The sequence below is a fragment of the Cyprinus carpio genome, chromosome B8 (assembly GCF_018340385.1).
Source record: "Cyprinus carpio isolate SPL01 chromosome B8, ASM1834038v1, whole genome shotgun sequence".
In the NCBI taxonomy this organism is placed as follows: Eukaryota; Metazoa; Chordata; class Actinopteri; order Cypriniformes; family Cyprinidae; genus Cyprinus; species Cyprinus carpio.
This window is the reverse complement of record NC_056604.1, coordinates 26,790,891-26,812,984: the sequence shown is the minus strand read 5'-3', so window position 1 is coordinate 26,812,984 and position 22,094 is coordinate 26,790,891. Positions and strand designations below refer to the sequence as shown.

The 22,094-nt window shown below is 34.7% G+C and overlaps 1 protein-coding gene across 7 annotated transcripts in view; it reads right to left on the bottom strand.

Moving 5' to 3' along the window:
- Positions 1–22,094, bottom strand: part of LOC109094638 (1-phosphatidylinositol 4,5-bisphosphate phosphodiesterase eta-2-like) — a 114,860-nt gene that overhangs the window by 8,072 nt on the left and 84,694 nt on the right. For all 7 annotated transcript variants that reach the window (XM_042730311.1, XM_042730309.1, XM_042730310.1 and 4 more), the window contains 16 exons: positions 19,005–19,175; positions 17,238–17,331; positions 14,862–15,065; positions 14,490–14,610; positions 12,867–13,038; positions 10,841–10,948; positions 10,072–10,224; positions 7,404–7,502; positions 7,033–7,133; positions 6,854–6,939; positions 5,763–5,948; positions 5,402–5,509; positions 4,500–4,624; positions 3,408–3,492; positions 2,225–2,371; positions 2,015–2,094 (listed from right to left, as the gene is read on the bottom strand). In XM_042730311.1, coding sequence (XP_042586245.1) covers positions 2,015–2,094; positions 2,225–2,371; positions 3,408–3,492; positions 4,500–4,624; positions 5,402–5,509; positions 5,763–5,948; positions 6,854–6,939; positions 7,033–7,133; positions 7,404–7,502; positions 10,072–10,224; positions 10,841–10,948; positions 12,867–13,038; positions 14,490–14,610; positions 14,862–15,065; positions 17,238–17,331; positions 19,005–19,175 — 2,040 coding nt within the window. The remainder of the gene's footprint in view (positions 1–2,014; positions 2,095–2,224; positions 2,372–3,407; positions 3,493–4,499; positions 4,625–5,401; positions 5,510–5,762; positions 5,949–6,853; positions 6,940–7,032; positions 7,134–7,403; positions 7,503–10,071; positions 10,225–10,840; positions 10,949–12,866; positions 13,039–14,489; positions 14,611–14,861; positions 15,066–17,237; positions 17,332–19,004; positions 19,176–22,094) is intronic.

The following is a 22,094-nucleotide window of genomic DNA, read 5'->3' as shown; positions in this document are numbered from 1 at the left end:
CTGGGTGATCTATTTTGATTCATGCTAAAACAATGTAGGGGATGCCTAACTTGCCTGGAAATTAACCGCAAGGTATTGAAATCTTTATTATATAATGTTAACAATTAAGTAATAAAATATAGTTAAGGTTTGTTTAGTCCAATAAATCAATAAGTAAATTAATGCAGTTTTTCCCAACAGCTTCACAACACCCAGTGTCATTTCATGAACCATGTTCAAGTAGATCCATGTGAGACTTCATAGTACTGCCAGCCATCTGATATTCTTACTAATATCGCATCAAATACGTTCATGCATTTGTTTGTAATTTTAATGCATTTATGCTAATGCACAGAATTACAGCAACAAGAACAAGATATTTCTTTGGCTTGGAAAAAGGATGTAAAAAAGTACCTGCTAAACTCCAGCTCTCATAGTAGACACTCATAATCATGGATAGGAATAGAGAGGACGTAACACACTTCACAAACCAAGATAAACGCATCTCTCTCATGGACTCTACCGCTTGAGTGCTGTGTTACTGCAAACCAGCCAGCTAAAACCCTATCATGGCCCTTAAATGCCCTGAGTTAAGTGAAATAGGAGTGAACGCTGTCGCCTGCTATAGGGACATTGACACTGGATCTGCTTTAGGGGTCAATGAGAATGCAGCCAAGGAAGGAAGTCACAGTTATGTCACAACTCATTTTGTATGAGTTGGCATGGTGAAGGCTAGCAAATGAATCAGGGCTTAACCGCTCACTGGGGGCGGGGTTTTGTAGGGAGCATGCAGGGTGCTGATTGGGTCTCACTACACCTGAGTTTTGAACGAGGATCCTAACAATTTCCTGCCTCTATAGACAGCGTTTGGACTAAGATGGGTGCACTGAAATCACAAACATAAGAGAAAGAGAAGTAAGAAAAAAGAGAAAGAGGGAGAAGGGGAAAAACAGACAAACTACACAAATAACATTTGTTGTTGACGCTGAATGTTTAGGGCACAAATTATGGACAAAAGCATGATGTAATTAAGCAGTGAGCAAACATAACATCATGTGGCACTTTTTTACAGACTGTCCTATTCATTTTTATTTCCATAGCATTAGTGGCACAAATAAAAATAAAAAAGAAAAGAAAAGATTTTATTAGATATTTTGACAAATAAAATTGATAACATAAAATTAATGTAGCTTGGAAAACAGGTAGATACAGGTCTACCACTTCCATTAATATGTTTTAAAAATGACTATGCTTATTAACAAGTACAATCATACATAAATGTTATAACTGAATCTATTGAAGTGAATCTTATGATTGTATATTCAATTGAAGTGAATCTACAATCATGTTACCCATTTTGCAAAAGATAACGTAATTTTTTAATTTTATAAATGTACAAATTTTATGCTTCTGCTTTTAATATTCATCTAAAACAGAATAAAATCACATAAATCAAGATTTTATTCAGATCTGTATCAGATTTGAGTTACGGAATTGGAAACCAAATATAAAAACATTTAAAATAAAACAGCTCATATAATATTTATTTTGACTTCTGGAAGATGATAATCAACAAGTAAAGTATTTGTCCATCCACTGAAAATGAAAAAACAAATAAATAAAAAAACACTGACTTCATGTTCTATTTTGTACGTTAAGTGTTACAAAATGACTATAAATATCTAATAAATAAATAAATAAATAAATCAGACTACTTTGATAAAATTAGTAGGCAAGAATTAGTAAGGAGGATATATTTAACATTTAACAATTTCTAAGTGTAATTTTGTACACTAGCTGTGTTAAGAGCCTACTGTAGCAGTCTAAAACAAATAAACGTCATATTTTTACTGTAAGCCGTGCCTAATGGCTGGAATCAATATTAGGATTTTGAGAATTTTTTTCTACAGTCTTTTAGCACATGACAAGAATATTATCTTTTTAAACTTGCAGATTAACAATGCCAGTTACAGCTCTCGGCAGACAATAGCACCAACATTTTTGTTTTTGCCTGCAAACCCCAAGAAGTGCTCACCTTACTGGTGATGTCATTCACTGCAACATGAACAAAGATGGAAGCTTCCTCCATGCCTTCCAAATACACATGTCGGTAACCTGACAATCAAATATACATAAATTAAGGATGCACTAAACATTGGAAAAACATATATTCCAAATGCCTGATATGTCACGGATACTTTTTCTTATATAAAAAGAAGTGTAATATGTAAACAAAAGTTGGTACCGGGAATCATGCTGTTAAAGGCAATGGTCCTCTGGCCAATAAAATCTTGGCCAATTGGGTCATGGTCCCAAACCAGGAAGCGTATAAGAGCAATCTCTGGCATGTGAAGAGTAAAGACGAGCGTCTCCTCCCACATAGGATTGAACCCTGAGAGAGAAAGATAAAGGAGGGGGAATATAAAATAGAGTGAATTTATGCAGCTATAATAAAAGGAAGAAAGGATTGGAGGTGTCAGAAAGTTCATATTCACCTGCCTTTTTCACTCCAACAAAATTACCTGCTTGACCTTCACAATCCAGGCAAAATAGGCCACTTAACTGAAATTGCTTGCCTTAGAGTGACTGAATTACTTAAACCTGCCAGAGTATTTTTACACTTAAATAATATTCTCTTGGACTTGTCCATTGTATTTGACAGCAGATCTATAGTACTTCTTGGACAAAAGTTCTAACATACACGTTGACAAATATCAGTTTCTTTATCCTGTACACCAATAGCATCTGAGGTCCCACAGGGCTCTCTCCTTGGGCCAATGCTGTTCTCTTATCACCTGCTATTGAAATCAACCCATACTGAGTGGTTAGCGGTTCCTCAGAAATCCTCTCCAAAATTATCTCCATTACTGCCATTTCATGTCTTAAAACATACAGAAAACGAGCCCATTTCCAAACCTCTATTCACCTAGCCAATTTCTCAGGGTTATCTCTTTACGAGATGCATCTACACATTCCTCAACAGTCTGACCACCCCTCCTGACTAACTCTAGCCTCCACTTTTCAAAAAAACATTTGATGACACTTAAAATGTCAACATCAAATGTCACTTTCCTTTTTTTAATCTTTGGTATCTCAATACCACTCTACATGCACCTGTGAGTTGCTTTAGTAAGAAAATGCCTGCAAGAAAATAAATGCAAATGTAAACGTAAATCGAGTTCATGAATTATTAAATTGTTTAGTGGTCAGGAGATGCAGGTTAAGATTATATCTGGTGCAAGTATCATGCATAAATTTATCACACCTCTTCCAAACAAACACACATAACAAAGAACACTCCAAATATTGGTCTCACAGTTTAATGATACTTTAATGACCAATCCCCCAACAATTACAGGTTAAATGGCAAGCTGTGTTGTTGTTTGTGTGTGTAATATAAAATCTATCATGAGATATTGCTCTCTCACCGTTGTCATCAACCACCCTGGTTTGCTCTTTGCAGCAATCCACTGGTAGACCGATAATCTCCACTTCCACAAATGGGTCGATTATCTAAAAAAGAAAAAAAAAAGAAGAAAAAAACGCTTTGAAATAATACAAAATCAAACCATGCAATTGTGGTCACAATACCTTTTTAAACATCTCAAAATAATTTTTTTTACAATAAATATAATTTGTTGTATAATCTAAATGGATACCTGTTGTCCTTCATAAGTAGTGATTTGTATACTGCTATTAATTTGGATTTATGATGATTTGCTATGGTCCAATTATTGTATAATTTTCAGGAAATTATTTCATGCTTTATTATCAGATGTGAGAAAGTCTGATTACAAGCAGGTTGTTTAAAAAAACAGACTGCATTTACTGTCTCAATAAATCTCGCTATAGTCTCATTTTGCATGAATCATCAGAGCACATTATTGTAATGAGAAAAAAAAATCAAACATATATATTTTTGGATATCATAGTTTACTTTTCACAATCCTTTCAAACCCTAAATAAAATGAATACAATTGATAAAATTAGGTCCCTCTCATTATTCCTCATTCAGTGTCACTCAGAAATACTTTACAATATGGAAGTTAAATGCATTGTAACCTAATTATAAATGTTTCCATGGCATGCATGAACTGCACGGGTGTCTCAGAGGCATTTAAATTTGGCCTATCAGTATCAGTCATAATGAGAAAACTTTAAGGAATCCGATGTGTGTTTTATGTTTCACTTCAGTAGTGTGTGCTAAAGAAACCTGGCACTCAAAATAAGCTCTAAAACTAAAATGAAAGGCAGGTTGATTCAGAATTATTCTGGACTTGTGATTTGTGTTGCTCTCTTGCAATGACAGATGTGATAGATAGATGAAATTGTGGTGGAAATCAATCATGTTGGCAGGCTGATCTGATCCACAGGCTCAATGAAATCCCACGAAGCAGAGTAAACCCACAGTGAGTGACAGCTTTAGTGATTATAATGGGATTGAAAATGTTCTACTATTGTCACGCTGCTCATTTTCTATGTACAATTTGGACACCAGTCTTGTTGTTGTCTTGACTTACCTCTCCTCGGTCACCCAGCATGGAGTCTTTAGGCTTGGGTAACTGCTGACCGCTGATGATCTTAAGAACCAATTGTTTTTTCAAGCGTCCTGGTAAAGGATCCTCAGCCACTGGATTAAATGAACCTGCAAGAACAAAGAAAAGACAGAATTCTGTACTTACAGTTGCATAATCATATCATAACATCAACAACTCTTTGCAAAATTCCTAGTTTGCTTTGCTAATACACTTACAGTAGATTCACAAACACTGACTTATATTATTTAACTTGATCTATTGAATGTTTCCTAAATTAACTGTTGTCCACTGTAATTTCTTTTAATATTTCTTTGATAATGGAATTTTCTTTTATAACGAATGTAATTTGTTGATATAAACATTGTATTATAATGATTTTGGTATGTTAAATTAATATAATATAATGTTTAAAAAATGACAATAACAGCTTAGCAATATGCTCCTTGTGCATCTACACTACTGTGAAACATAACAAAATCTGGGTAACACTTCACTTACTGTAAAGCCTTCATGCATAATGCATTATAAAAGTCTTCATAATGTACATTATAATGCATTAAATCTTTTCATAAATAATTGTAACCCAAGATGAAATGCATTATAATATTCGAAAGTTTGTATGTTGTGTTTTAATGCGTTATATTTTTTAAAAGTGTAACAATGAAATAGATAAGTATTATAATGTATTATAATTTTGGTTACAATTGTTCATGAGATCATACAATGCATTATAAGATTCATTACAGAGCAAACAAATTTTATAATGCATTATATATAGAGACTTTAAGTGTTACCAAAATCTGAAGCAGGAAGACATTAATACAGACAGACATACAACATCAGTGACCAAAAAAACAAGCAAACTAGCAAATGTAGGCACTCACCTTCACACATACAGGCAGGTTTCAGGATGTAACCACAGTTGCCGTTGCAATAAAACTTGGCTCTGTTGAGCTGCAGCACTCTGCCCTCTGTCTGGTAGTTCAAAGCCACTGCATAAAAGCCATCAAAATTCAATGACTATTACGATTAATATTTAGGGTCCATTTCAGCAATTGAATGTACCCTTTTCATTATTAGTATTTCCTTGTAAATCCAGTAGTGTCCAAGAATTGAACCATTTTCATATTAAATTAAAATACTAGAGTGTAGTGAGCAGCATGTTTCCAGTATGTTTCAGACATACTGTTTATTCTTGGTTTCTCCATTAAACAGAAATATTTGTTTGTGGGTGGACTGGCGTACCCAGATGGCAGCCGGCGTTCCAGAAGGGCTGTGGGTTGAAGTTGCTGGAGTCCACGCGGTAAGGGGAGGGGTAGATACGCGAGAGCTGGCTCTGGTTGAATTGCATGAACTGCACCGGCTTCTGCTGCATTAACTGATGGGCTTTGGTCTCACTCATCGATGATACCTGCCGACCACTGCTGCCCCCTGCAACACACCCAACACACACGCATCAGACGTGAAGACATACACAGGCACATATTCACTGGACTGCAACCATTTGAACTGATCAGAGATGATCAGATGGAGCCATATGGAGGATGAGTGCCATTAAAAAATAATGAAGGATCAGTTTATTCATTTGAAAAATATAAATTGTACAGAAATAAAGTATAACTTTACAAATAAAAACAATGAAACAGACCCGGTGGAATATGAAATTTTTCTTTAAATGTAATTTCAATTCAATTAACCTGATCACAACATAATTGCAAATCACCAAATCACATGAAAACTACACTTTATTTTTTTTTTAGTTGTAAATAAAACAAAATAAAATTCTATTTCAGTATTTCCACTCTAAAATGTAATGTTTAATTTAATGTGTTACTTGCTGTTTTTTTGTAATGATTTGTGAAATTTAATAGCAATTTCTGTGTGAAAATTGTATCTTAATATTTTTAAGTGTAATGTACTTTAAACTGAATTTTAATATACAACCCTTGATAATAAAATAAATGAAACATTTCTAATTGATTCTGTGAGTGTGACTGATTGGACAGAGAGCTGAACTGGACGATGACATCATTGAATGATCAATGTATTGGCTTTAACTGAAAAATACTCTTTGGTATTGTCCTCTTGAGTCATTGAGAAACTATTTTCCTATTTTTAATACTGTAAAGCTGCTTTGACACAATCTGTATTGTATAAAGCGGTATATAAATAAAGGTGACTTGACCTGACTTCATTGTGTAAGTGGCCCTCCATGAAGAGCCTAAATAAATAGGGCCTAGGATACATTTTTCATCAACTTCATAATTCTGAATTTCACAGGAAGTTTGAGATTTTCACATGTATTTTCAGTTTTTTTTGTTTTATTTTTTTCTCACCTTGTGCCTCAAAGTCTGGTGTGCCCACAGATTTCGTGTATACCAGATCAGAAAGTGCTCTTGATAACTTCATAGTTTTTTTCTTTCTGTTAAAACAGATAACAGTCACAGACATAAAATATTTAACCACATTTATGACTATATCTAAACCCACACACCACGAGTGATTCTAACAGTACCTGCTGTGATGCGCTGCTGCTTTAGACGCCCCACTCGAGCTCTCCTGATCCGTGTCCGTGTCCTCAAAACTAGAGGACTTCCTCAGTTTACTTGTCTTTTTCTACAGTGAACAGATGGTGTTAATTAAGTCACATATAACATACAGTCAGCCGGTCATTAGCAGAAAACAAACTCTGAATTTATTACACAGCTGAATGTAGTATTCCAGGGAGCCATATACACATGTTATTATTTCATTCTGTATGAATAATTGATATAGGCAGAAGACCTAGATGTATTTTTCAGTGTGTGCAGTATGTTGTTATGGGAGGAAACATTGTTGGGTTTAGTATGGGTCCGTATGCATAATGATAGATATGTATATGACTACCTTGCGTTTGGAGAAGCTCCCCATGAAAGATCTACCCAGACGTTTGTTGCCACCAACGTTGGCCTCGTCTCCAGTGTCAGTGCTGTCTTCTGCTTTTCCCTGTATTATAACAAAGATGCATTGCAGTGAAAATATGGACAGGAATATATACATAAATATACCACATATTATTTGGTATAACATTATCATGACAGTAAATTTAAAAATTGATATTCATCAAATCTCCATTTTAAAATGGAACAGAAAAAACAAATAAATAAATAAATAAATAAATAAATAAAATATTAAATATGATATTATAATATTACATTAAGTATTCTGAAAAAAAATGTTTGTGTTTTTTGTTTTTTCAGGCTCTTGTTGTTCAGACTCGAGTGGAGGAGTGAGTAAAAAAAAAAAAAAAACTTACATTTTATTTAGAGGTCTAAAACTGAGCAAAAGTATGCAATTTGTTGCAGTTGATATTTATACGGCTGAAAAACTAAGATGAAATTCTGATAGCCTGGAATGTAAATCAATGAGAGCTTTATAACAGTACAGCAGATACTTCAAATAAAACACAAATATCAGTTGTCACTCTATATCTGCTAATAACAACGATTCAGTTTAAATGCTAGTTTTATGATCAAAGCTCTGTAGTTTATGCTGCGGTATAACACAATGAAATCATGATTGAGAGAACAAATAAACATTTCTCAAAAGCCTGATGTATGATATATTCACATTTTAAAATATTTTTTTCAAATATATAGAATCAACTATAAAGCAGATGACACAAGGCATGTTGTAGATTGTGTACAATAGGTTTTTCAGCAATGTTTTTGTGTAACAGTTACGAGAGATACAATTCTGCAGCAGATAGGCAGCAGACGTATTCTTTGACAAAAACCACTAGGTGGCGACAGAAACCTATTCATTCAAAATATACAGTAAATGTTACTTCTCATGGAGAGCAGGATTTTTCTTGCTCCTACAATTATTCGCTATTACATTTTTAGTTTTAAGGGTACATGAAACAGACTGTTATATTCTAGGTGTCAAGGAGAGGTTTGTAGAGTTGTGACGTTCGCGAACGAACCGATTCTTTTGAACGGCTCATAAACATGAACGATGGGAGCCGAGTCGCGGCTGGAGGGGAGCCGGTCTTTCTGTCGTTCTTTTTTTCCTATGAGTGTTTCACACAGATGCACACAAATGGCGCCCCTCCGCGAGACAGAACAGTTTATTTGGGAGGGGCGCACCCAGCGCAGGCCAAACCTTTATAGCGTGATGATATTAGTTAATTAGTTGGTGAACGTATCCTTCACGTGAGTACTCTTGTATAGAAATTTTTTCACTAAAAGCTGTTTTTGCACAGACATTCATTGCAGCCCACTTTGTTATTGTTCATTGACTTGAAGGGGCTTATGTCCTATTTTGCAAAGTTTACAGTAGTAATAGTATGTAGTATGTAGACATTTCCATTTTATTTATTCTAATTTTATCTACTTTAAATATTTTTTGTTTTCTAATATTTTCTAATATTCTATTCTACTTTAAATATTTTTTGTAGTAAAAGCTGTTTTGCACAGAAATTCATTGCAGCCGGCTTTGTTTTTGATGTTTATTTGTGAGTAGGTATTGTATGAATAACATAATTCAACGTAGCTTTACACACACACACACACACACACACACACACACACACACACACACACACACACACACACACACACACACACACCACACACACACACACTCACTTGTACTAAAGGTAAATCCAAACATAGTAATGTCACTGTCTAAGCAGAGGGATTTTGTGCAACCCTATGGAATATAGTCCACACATGACAAATGAGGTAATAATCAATATTTCAGAATAAGTTAAAACTCAGATACTTGGTGTGTGATATGAGTTTTAATTATTTGACTACAAATCTCACCTCATCATTCCTCCCAGTGATTATTTCCAGGATAAACTGAGATGCCCCCAAGCTGGGCTTCTTAAAACTGACGAAAAAAAAAAAATATTTTAAAAAGAGCCAAAAGAGCCGTTCTTTTTGAACGGCTCTTTGAAAGGAACGGATCGCGAAGATCCGGATCCCCCCAAAGAGCCATAAATCCCATCACTACAGGTTTGACTTCAGGGGATTTTTTTTTATTTTTATAAATGAATAGCATATGGCCAGTTTAAGCATGCTCGCCTGTATCTCTGTGGGCCATCAAGGACGATGGTGGTGAGAAAAAAAACCTCTGTGAGCAATCCCGTGTCTTATTTGGCTAAGCCTCGAGTCAGTCTTTAAATAACCACACAGCACACATCTGTACAAGGACAAAACTAAGCTAATTAACACACTTGCTGAATAGTTTAAATCAGTGGAATGTAAGTGAACAGGTAAGACTGTTTTGTACTATGATTATCATGGTAAATTAAAAATCATCAGTTTGTTATAGGTCCATCATTCAGGTTATGATTACTTTCTGTCTGTCTATCTAAATAAAAAGTGTAACTAATAGTGATTAAGTCAACAGTAAACAAGCTACAGTACACTGATCTAAATGCATTAACGTATCGCAAGCAGAAGTGAATGTGGTAAATTTGCCTGTAAATGTGGTAACATTTCCTCTCCTGGAAAGGAAGGAGTGACATGTATGTACAGGTGCTGCGGGTGAAGTACAGCATATTAACCTTCAGCGGTGATTTGTCATGTTTTCCCGTCGGCGGCAGGGCTGCGATGGTAAAACTGTCCGGATCTTCCCGGTCACGAATCTTTGACTCCTTCATGAGGTTATCTAATTTTTTCTTTGCAACATTTTCCGCCTGCTTCCTGTTCATAGATGTCTGGAAATGGAGACGGAGAGAGAAGTGAATTCGAATGGACTTAAAATCAGCATTGTAAAAGCATCTGCGGGGATCATGAAGGTCAAAACCATTCGTCAAAATATCTAGGTTGGTTTAATTTTACACACAGAGAAAAATTTACGCAGAAATGCCATCTTTTCTTTTTACATTAAGGCACTTAAGAGAGAGGAGCTTTCATTCAAAATGCATGAGTCTTTGAGGTTGCACTGAGCGCCTTTTGCATAAAGTACAATTGAAACGTCCTAACAGATGTAGAACAACCTGAAGAATTGAAGATTAGCGTGCATCTCATTAAACTTTCAATAACTTGACCAGGTGATATTTCAGCCTCTAATGAAAAGAAAGTAAAAAACAAATATATTTCGCATTAAGGAAATGAAGGCTAACTCTAGCACCATTAAAGGTATTGCATTTGCAACCTTATTTTCATGACAATTAAACATATTAAATCTCTTGAGCTGTTCAAAGTTCTAACATACTACTCTTACTTTTTTAATGCAATGCACTTGATTTCATCTTCTGTTTCCAAAAAAAAAAAAAAAGCAAAATAAATAAATAAAAATAAAACCGCACCACACCATCTAACAATACTTACATCTCCATTCATCAGCTTACAGTCGTCCTCCATCTCATCGGCGCTGTCTTCATCAGACACGTCCCCCTCCTCTGCATTCTCATCTATATTTGGGGGCAGTTTTTTACCCTATGAGCAAACATACAGAAAACATGTCAATACCAGATTTGCTAAATGCATCTTTTGCATACTTGAATAGGCAATGTTTCTGGCACTAACAGCATCTTACAAGACAATTACAACCCAGGGGACCCATCGCCACTTTATCAGTAAATGCTATGATTGACTGGCACAGAACAGCACTCTGATGTCCTGTCTGCAGAAATACAGCACTGACATCGACAGGGACATTAACAGAAAGAGGCCAGCAGTAGATAGATGACAGAAATGGGTTAATCAATAGCGGTTAATCAATCAAACAATGTCTGACCCCAACAAGTAATTCGTTTTAGCATGTGCTGTCGTTTTATACTATTATCAGCTGCATTAGCAGACAGCGTAAAATAAATGTCTAAGCAATTTTGAGTAATTTTTCTTTATCAGTGATTCAATTTAAAGTATTTGAAAAAGTGTTCAGAACCTATGACTGCATTTCAAATGTACTGAGTTGAATTATAGTCTTGTTTAGTAACAAAGCAGCGGTCCAGTCAAATTCTGTGACTGAGCTTCGATGCGAGTGTATTTTCAAACACGCAGTCTGTTCGCTGGACTCCCGGTAGCCATGTGCTCCATGATCCACAGCCTGTGCCGAGCAATTTGTCAATACCATGGCCGGCCCAGTTTGCAGTTCAGAATTCACTCTCTGGTGGGAACGTCAGTCTGTCTTCCAATTATAGCGCCAACTCGCTTGCCGAGCTGCTCCATCTACGGCCCAATTTTCAACCCTCACACTTTATTAAAAGCACAGGAGAGGGCTACACTTCAGCAAATAGATTTTATATCATTAAGACTCTACTGTTTTGCTGCTCTTAAAGGTTTTCTGATTGAAAAAGACCAGCAACTGTGCAAAAAAAAGGACACTAATCTAAATGCAATGCTACTAAATATCAAATAGTTATGCATTTATTATGATATTATTACTAAATTATTTGTGAATCGTAAATGTTATCTTGATCATGATATCTTCATTGATTTGTAATTTTGTGAATTAATTTCACTCACCCTTTGGTAAAAGTTACAAATTACACAAAAACTGAGCACAATTTTCAGAGAAAAATAAGTAATACACCAAGCACCAAAACAGTAAAACAACCATAGAAGAAATTAAAATGCATAACGAATAAAATAACCTATAGATTTGAGAGCATAGTACTACATTGTAACTATTTGAAAAATATTTTTAATTTGCATTAAATAAATTTAAAGCTTATTTTTCGATATTCTATTCTAGAACTTCTATGATTTTTTAGTTGAATATACAGTATACTGTATGTTTATAATTACAATTGAATTGACTTTGCTTACCTAGAGGTTTATGATATCTTTAACAAAAATATAATGCTTCAAATTAGTTTTGTCAAATGGTTAATCACGATTAATCGCATCCAAAATAAAAGTTTTTGTTTACATTATGTATATGTACTATGTGTATTTATTATGTATACAGAAAAACACACAAAGAGTATATATATATATATTTAAAAAATATTTACATGTATACACATATATTTTCTTATATTTTATATTATATATTAATATATTTAATATATAAACATGTTTTTCTTAAATATTTACATGCATGTTTTTGTATATATATATATATATATATATATATATATATATATATATATATAAATATACACACTCATATATTATGTAAACAAAAACTTTTATTTTGAATGTGATTAATCGTTTGACAGCACTAATACAAATAATTCTCATAATCTTTCATAAATCAATGCATGCACTGCACACACAATTACATCATGCAAGCTGATTTACATAATGAATACATCTGACCATCATCCAAAAAATATATATATATAAATAAATAAATTGAACATTGATTTGCTCCATAGTGTTGATGTAAAAATGTTTGGATGGTTACCTTGATGAGTATTTTGCCTTTTAGGGCTTCAGGTGAAGGCAGAAGTCCAGACGGGTCGGCAGGGATGGAGGACATATCCAGTTTATCACCAAACACTTCAGTCAGATACTGAGCCATCTTCTTCTGCTGAGGGACGCTGCAGTGATTCTCAATGGACAGAATCACTGGAAACCTGAGGAAAGATCATCCACAAGACACATTTACAGATCTACGATAATAGTGAGTCTAAAGACTTAAAATGCCATTAAACTGTCAGCTTCCAATTAAGAAGTGGTTAAAGTGGCTTATTCAGAAATCTTCAGAGCATATTATTCTGTCAAATATAAAATAAAAGAACCCATATTTAGCTGTTTCCTGTCAAACAATAATTCCGGAGGTTAAGCAATAATTACAGTATTTTCAGTGATTTCAGGTCTTATTTCATACTCTATTTGTGGAAAGCACAGACTATTTTTGGTACAAGAAACCTTGATACATAATCCATAAGTGAAAAACAGATCTGAATGCTGCTGTAAATGAGCACTTTTACTGTCATTGCAGTTTATAAACCTAAACAAGCTCAAGTGGCAAGCCAAACAGACACATGATAGACACTCATCACATCCGACATTTGTGTGAGACATTGTCTAAAATAGCTTACTGCGACCCTCAAGAACCACTGACGGCTGATAACCAGATTATCACCTTAAGAAACAACAACACCTCAGAGTCATAGCGATGGAGGAAACATGCTGTCAGTGTGAAATGTTCATGCGGACGCACACGTTCACACACTCCTGGACCTCCACTGCTCAACAGCGCTGAGTTCAGGCTCAGAGAATGGAATATTACAAAGAATTAACTGTCCTTCACCACCAGCAGTCAGACGCATAAACCTTCAGGATTGAAACTTGAAGGGAAGCTCAGATAGACTGCCAAGTATTAGTTGAAGTAACTCTTTGAAGAATTACAAAAAAATATAATAATTTGCACCACTATGATATACTGTATCAGATTCTCTGTAATGTCAAAATATCCAATGATATAGATAACTGTGAAAATAATACCTTGAAAGCATGGTTCTCAAAGCTAAATATAATGCAAGATAGTGGAGGAATTCACTAAAAACATAACTTTGTAAAAAAGCAGAACTAAAATAGTATTTTTTTATTTTATTTTACTAAACAGTAAAATAAATAACAATTTTGTTGTCTTTTAGCCTATTACTGCATCAGCTCTTAAAATCATCTCCTTAATGTAATTTGTTCACAGATACAGAAATTGTTCAATTATTTAAATTGTATTAAAAAAAAACAACTTCAACAACCTTGCACAGTCCTGTATTTGTAGTTAATAATAATAATAATTATTATTATTTTCTCAATCATATTAAATACACTTTCTAAAATAATAATAATAGTAATTATTATTATTAATTAAAATTTGTATAATTGTAAAAATAAAAATAATAATCAAAAAATGAATGGTTGTTATACTCATTGGTTGGCCAATTCTAATCTGAGACTCTTAGCTTGAAAAAAGTCAGAAGTCTGGTTTACAACACTAATCAGCTGTTTATATCTCAGTCGACTAATATCTACTGTGCTGAATCAATTCATATCTGGTGCAGCCGGTGGCTCTTACTGGGTTTTGATGAATGCATATTTGTTGATGGTTTCGATAACATCTTTAAAGAGGATTTTGGAAGTCAGGGTGTAGCCATGATGTACGATTGGTTCTCCATCCTGTCCATCCCAGCAATCCACTGAAGGATGATGATAAAAAACAACAACAACAAAAAAGTTTATTTTTAATTTATAAAATACATTTAAAATTAATTCATATTTTATAATTAAAATACAATTTTTAATTAATCATATTTTTTCATTGCATTTTTAAACAAAGCTAAAGCATATTTTAAAAATCATGCAAAGAACTATGAAATCCACAAGCACGGACTCACTTACTGTACAGGAAGAAGCATTAAAAGACTCTGGGAAATCAGGCCAATCTCACCTTCCACACATCTGCAGCCCGCCTGCAGCACCCAGGCGTACATATCCACCCGAGACTGGGACATGAGCTGGTCGCCCATCAGGTAGGTGTTGTGGGAGGAAGCGATGAAGTAGTTACTGAGAGGCTGCGTCATGTCCTGGTTCACCTCGTAATGCTCAGGGTTGAAGATGTCCCCAGCAGGACTGCGCATGTAATTCGTAAAACCTGTGCGGTACAGTGAGAAGTGATTGCGAACTCGTCAAAGAGTTTTAGCTTGATTTTCATCACCAGTAACTAAATACAAAGTGGTTAATAAAAATCAATCAGCTTATAATTGCCAGTGGGATTGCAAATAAACTGAAGTTGCAGTGTCAGTTGTTGTTTTTTTTTTTGACATGGGGGTTAAAAACTTTGACTACAAATCCCATAATAAGACTTAGACCCTGAAAGAAACCCATAATACTAGGAATCCTCTGCTATCTAGACGAGCATTTTTCACCCAAATGCTGGGTTCAGCCTGCTGGGTCATTTCATTAGGTTGCTTTTAATATTTTTATTCATGTGCTGGGTAATTTTCCTGTAACTGAGTTGCTGGGTCATGTTTAATGCTGTTTTTTTTTTCTACCCAACCGCTGGGTTGAGCTCGTCTCCGATGAAACAAACAACACAGCTGTTGAGTTACAGAGTGCAGGCTTTTTGAGAGAGCGGTTCTCAGTGCTGCCGTCGCCGATTTGGTGCACTTCTTCAGTGAAATAAAGGATTGTATACATTTTATTTAATTTATTAAGTGTTTACTGTGCTGTAAATTGTATTATTTTATGCAACGCAACATAAAAGGATGAGATATCACTCAGCTGCGTCAGCATGATAGAAACGACTTTTGCCTTGCATAATGTAAATGGATTTTATTCGTCATAGTACTGAGTTTAAGTAAATTTGATGTTAAAATTTGTTCTCTCATCTCAGTATTGTTTGTTTATGGGCAGGTTTTGGAGTCAGTCATGGCATCTCTCAGCTATGAGTCAAACACGAGGCCGTGGTCAGAAGTTTGCAGTTCCTCAGCGTACAACAGCCCTTCACAGGCTCAAATTTCGGCAACACACTGATACGAGAATTAGCACTATTTCTGTAAAAAGTGACTACAGAGAAGAGTTAAATACACTTAAATTAAAATGCTACTTTTAAATGTTAAATTTTTTTATGTCTAAAATGCTTGTTAAATGAGTTTAAATGTATGTAATATTGTAAACTATGCTGCATTTACCACAATAAATTAAATTTGTTTTGTATTTTGTCCACATGTTCTTGCTCAATAATAAATGTTCATCTTTTGATTATTGCGGTTGCCTCTAGTAATTCTATGTGTGTGTTTTTAATTTCCAGTCCATTTTAAGCCAGCAATATAATAATTTTTAAACAAAAGTTGACTTAAATAAAATAACCCAGCATGTTGGGTAAAAAAAAACATTTAACCCAACAAGCTGGGTCATAATAACCCAGCATGTGTTTTGACCAATATTTACCCAGCGCAGGGTTGCCAAATAACCCAAGTTGTGTTGTTTTTAAGTCAGAATTTTTTTGTGTATTCACATGTTATAGCTCTGTATTCAAGATATTTTGTACAAATTACTCATCCACAAATTATTTCAGCAACAACTGATTTATACTTTAAAAACTTAGACAAATAGACCTTCATCAGAGTAAGTGCCATATTTAATTTTAGACAGGACAGAAAACAAGGCTGTGAGCTGTATGCTTCTAATGAAAAGTCCTTCTGAAAAAAAAAAGACAAAAACTCTATAGAACAGTTTTGAACATTATTGAAAGTTGATGAAAATTCTTTATAGAGTACATGCTAATTCTATTTCAGCCTTGTTTTCATCCATCAGTTCAATATGACATCTAACTTCATCTAATGGATCTTTTTCACATTTCTCAGAAGCGCAAGTCATCACAGTTGGGTAAAGTTCTATAGTGGTGAACACAAACAACAACAAATGTAATTTTCTTGTTCTCATTTGCCCTAACTGCAAAATAAAAAAAAATCCATGACAGTGAATCTCTGACATTAGTCAGAGGAGAGAAAAATATCAAATTTGCCGTCACTCCTTCAGCCATTGTATCACTCACACACAGAGTTAACCAGTTTTCTGTAACTCAATGCCAAAGTAATAAAACACAACATATAGTGTAATAAATGTACATTAATGTTTGTAAAGATGAAGATATTAAAAACTTTGCTAGATTTATGATGTTAATAACTGTGGAAACGTGCCATCACAGTCCATGAAAAGGATCCGTTGCATGGATTTCTACTGACAGTAAAAGTGATCGCACATGTGAAGTCCCTGAAGGAAACTTTCAGCGAATACATTTTAGAAATAAAAAAGTGCATACCGTCGATACCCAGGACACCCAGTGTCTGGTTTTCAGGACAAGGCTCAAACTTGGCCACAATTTCGAGGCAGTGCTCCTTTGAGACATTTGTCATCTGAAACACAAACATACAGTAAAGAGATTAAACACCTACAATGCATTCAAAACAGCTACTATACAGCCATCTAATTAAATCAAAGCTACATTTTTATTCATATTACATACAAAATATGTGATAAATAAGACCACGGGGAGCCATGCTCACACAGCTAGCCCATCTCCGCTCTGTGACGCCCGACAGCTGCCGTTTAAATGGACTGATTAAGTCAATGAGATTCCCATCCATGCCAATCAGAGTCAGATCTTTCCTCCAGCTAATGCAGCGGGATCCTGCCAGCTGCGGATACCGGATCGCAGTAAACCGCACGGTACATCAACACACTCATTGATGATTAGCTGCTGGTGGAACTTAAATGGATTGCTCTACTTTGTTCTCAGCTCTGTTTTTCTCAGTCCATTAAGAAAGTAACGACGGCGTTTGATGAGAGCCACTTTTTTCTGCTGGTAACTACTTGAGACAAATGAGACTGAAGTGTTATCATGAAGAAAAGGACACTCTGAGTGCTACCATTTGCTTGAAATGCTTATTTTCTCATTCTGTATAGTTCGTGGTGGGCTTTTTGTGTTTTTAATTTCAATTCGACTGCATGCTAGTGTTTTATAATGCTGCATTGCAACCTGTAATGAGATTTTAATGACCGCCTGAAACATTATATCAGTATTCTGTCAACCACTTACTTGAAACACCACTTGAATCAAACATCATGTGGATTTGTAATATGAAAATTTACCACTAGAGGTGATTTTGCAAATGAAGTTACATAGGTTAATGAACAGCAGTATAACATTCACACTTGTTAACAGATCAATTCACTTAAGACGACTGCAAGTTCATTGTGATTTCATTTTAAATTACAAATCAGTTTAGAGTCCAGAGGCATCTTTCGAAATATGTGCATATAATCACAATAAATGTTAACATGCAGTAATTTCCTAGTTGTTTTTTATAAATAATTTATAAAACTGAAAAATGTTAATGGGTAGTTGATGCATGACATTTCCATGAGCATTTTTATCACCTCTTCACCTGCACTGCTGTGGTGTGAATTTTTATTAAAAGTACAAACTTTCCATGTAGTCCTTCAATGTCGGCAATTATGGAGGAGCTGAGAACGAATGTAAAGTATACTGTATGTGAAAAAACGACTCATGCTTAATGTGCGGTCAACCCAGTCTTTATATTTTAACCATTAATAATAACTTGATTCCTCAGTTGACAACATGTAGTTGCACACCATTTCCCGAAGGTCCAAATTTATTCCAAAAAGATGTCTAAATATTTATGTGTCAATATTAAGGTCACTCATTCATGAAATTCATAAACACTGCAAGTGTATATTTCATTTTTCAGTGTCAATGATCTGTTGTAATCTTAGTGTTTCAGACGACTAATAAAAATTCAAATAAAGCTCAAGCTGCCGCCCTTAGCAAAGCTTTATTGAATTCTCTGCTGTTCTTCAAAACCATGAAAGAGGGGATCTGAGAGTGTCTGAGGACAGTCTTCCAAAATGTTGGGGAAAGTGCCCTATTGTCACAGTAGCATGGAAAGGACACATCATATTTTCATCAAGTGCCCGAGTTAAAAAGGAGGACACGAAAACAACATGCACAACAGTATCTGCCGCCAATTTATCATACAATTGATTTTATCCACAAAACACACCTCACCTTTTGCTCGGTCTCGAGGAAGCGTTTGAGGTCGTCTGTGTCCAGGTGGTCTTTATGGTTGCTGTAGGTGAGCATCAGCAGGTACAGATCTCGCCGTGTTGACATCATCTTATAAAAAGAGCAGAACTCTTCAAATCCCAAAGTGCCCTGGTTGTCATCAGTGTCTGCCTCCTAAAGATCAGTGGTGGAGAAAGACTGAGATTGAGATCAGTGAGATGGAAAACTCCAGAGAGTGTTATTAGGTCCTTAAATTATCAATTAAGCATTTGTCAAAAAATAAATAAATAACATGAAAATGAAGGTGAAGCAAATAATTTGCCTTTACATGAAAGTCATTAATTGGGTGAAGGCTAGATTTATCGGGTCATAACACCGTGTCATTGAGGTAGACATTTAAAGAGACAAAACAAGAAGTTTTGCAGAATGTCCATGCTGTACTTTTCCATACAACAAAAGTCCAAGAGCTATCAGTTACAAAAAGAAAAGTAGCCTATATGACTCATGTGTGATATTCCAGGCCAGGTCTTCTGAAGTCATGAGCAGTTTAAATCATTATTTATAGATCAGTGACGCAAACTCCTCATAAAAGATGACATTTTTAGATGAACTATACACCATAGTCACTCAGGAAGATTGAACCTGTAAAACCTGTTCTGTGATAAGTATCACTTTGGATGACTGTTTAATTGCGTTTTATTTTGGTTTAAAAAATTGGGAAGATTATTTTTAAGGACCAATTCTCACTAATAACTAGCATGCATATTACTAGCGTATTGGTTGTTTATTAGCACTTATAAAGGACATATTAATGCCTAATTCTGCATGACCATATTTTAGGCCCCTTAATCCTACCCAAAACCTAAACACAGCAACTTCCTCAATAACTATTAATAAGAAGAACATTTTTAAGTTTATTAAAGCAAAAGTCATTGTTAATGGTAACACTTTATTTTAGGGTCTCTTAACTAGTTGCTTATTAGCATGCATATTACTAGAATATTAGCTATTTATTAGTAGTATTAATCACATATTAATGCCTTATTCTACATGACCTTATTCTACACCCCTAATCCTACCCAATAGCTAAACTTAACAACTACCTTACTAACCTTTAATAAGCAGCAAATTAGGAATTTATTGAGGGGAAACGTCGTAGTTAATAGTGAATAAGTGTTCCCTATTCTAAAGTGTTACCTAGTTAAGTTATAGTGAGAATTGGACCTTACAGTAAAGTGTGACCAAATGATCCTCCTCATACCTGAAACAGAATATAGTCAGACTTTGACTCCATTGTGTTATAGGCCTCAACAAAGACACTGCCATGCTTTTTGTAAAGATCACTTTCAGTACATATTCTAATACACATTCTGCATATTTTACCATTCCTTTCTATGTTCTTTCTATAAAATGCCTGTAGTCCGGAGGGGTTATGAACTGTAACCATTTTTGTTAACATTTGAACTTCTGTAAAACAGTAGTGCACAGCTATGGGTAGGTTTGCTCGCTAATGCCGGATTTCAGGCACTGATCACTGGTTATGACAGAAGATGAACCAGCAGGTCTTCAATCAACTGCAGAAATGGCTCATTCAACAGCAGCAGCCCACTGTCACAATTAAACCCCCGCCACGCTGAGAAACCAAACCCTAGAAAACAACAGCGCCTCCACATCTCCTGCAGCTCTCAGCTCATAAGAGCCCAAAAGTGTTTTCTCAGCTCAGTGAATCCCGGGCTCAGACGCCGGCGCTGATCCGGAGAGCTGCTGAGTCAAACACACACATAAAGGCTTGCGGTGAGCCGAGGCGTGGAGGATGTAATAAACCCGGAGCTAAGCGCCTGAGAATTGCTGCTTTATGGAGAGAAGCGTGAAAACAGGTCACAAACACTGAAGCAGCTCAGGAGAGCCGTATTCACAGCGCTCCCTCCGAGGAGCTGACATCACTTCCTCTGAGTATATCTAAACTATGCTCCTTTTGAATCTAATTAAATTTAATCAAATACATAAAAAAAATCTAAAAGGGAACTTTTTATACAATAAACATTTATTACTAAATAAGAAAAAAGAAGAGTGCTGTAAGGGTGTTGCTATGCAGTTGCTAATGTATTCTGAGTGGTTGCTAGGTTAATAACTGACTGATGTTAAAAGCCATGCCTCTCTGATATGCTGGTCTCTAGATATAAATCAGTGTAAGTCTATGGGATTTATTCTCTTATTTTATTGCTCGCCAGGTAAAGATCACAAGTCCAAACACAAAGACAGCACACATTCACATTAACAACACAAAATGTGCAGGTTTAATATGTAGGTTTAGGGATTTTTCAAATTACTAACCATAAATATAATAATTGATGCCTGACTATTACTACTACTAATAATGATAAAATATAATTAAAATATTATATAATACATTTTATACACTGACATTTTAAGGTTTGGGATCAATAAGATTTGTATGTATGTTTTTGAAAGAAAATTATTGATTTCATTTCAAATACAGTAAGACATTAATATTATGAAATATTTTTACAATTACAGTTTTATATTATTTATTATTAACAGTTTTATATTATTTTACAATTTTCAGCATCATTACTCCAGTCTTCTGTGTCAAACATGATCCTTCAGAAATCATTCTAATATGCTGATTTGTTTATATATATATATATATATATATATATATATATATATATATATATATATTATATATATATATATTCAAAGTGAATATAATATCACTTTTATTGAAAAAAAAAATAAGAATACTATTTTTTTATTAAAAACAACAACAACAAAATAAATAAAAAAATTAAATTATTATTTAAATTGTATTTGATTTTAATTTTAATTAATAAACAAAGTGGTTTTCAGTAAAGATGAAGAAAAATAAATAAAATCCCAGAACACAGTGTGCTGAGAATCCCACAGGTTAATTGTGAGGTGAAGCCAGAGAAATCAGGGCCAAAGACTTCAGGTGAAAAACACACTCAACATCACACTCTGTTGTTGGATAGCAGGGCCAGATTGCCCCCCTGTGGTTTACTGTGTCTTACACTAAAGGCCATCTGTGTCCATTTACAGCAGATGGGGTGG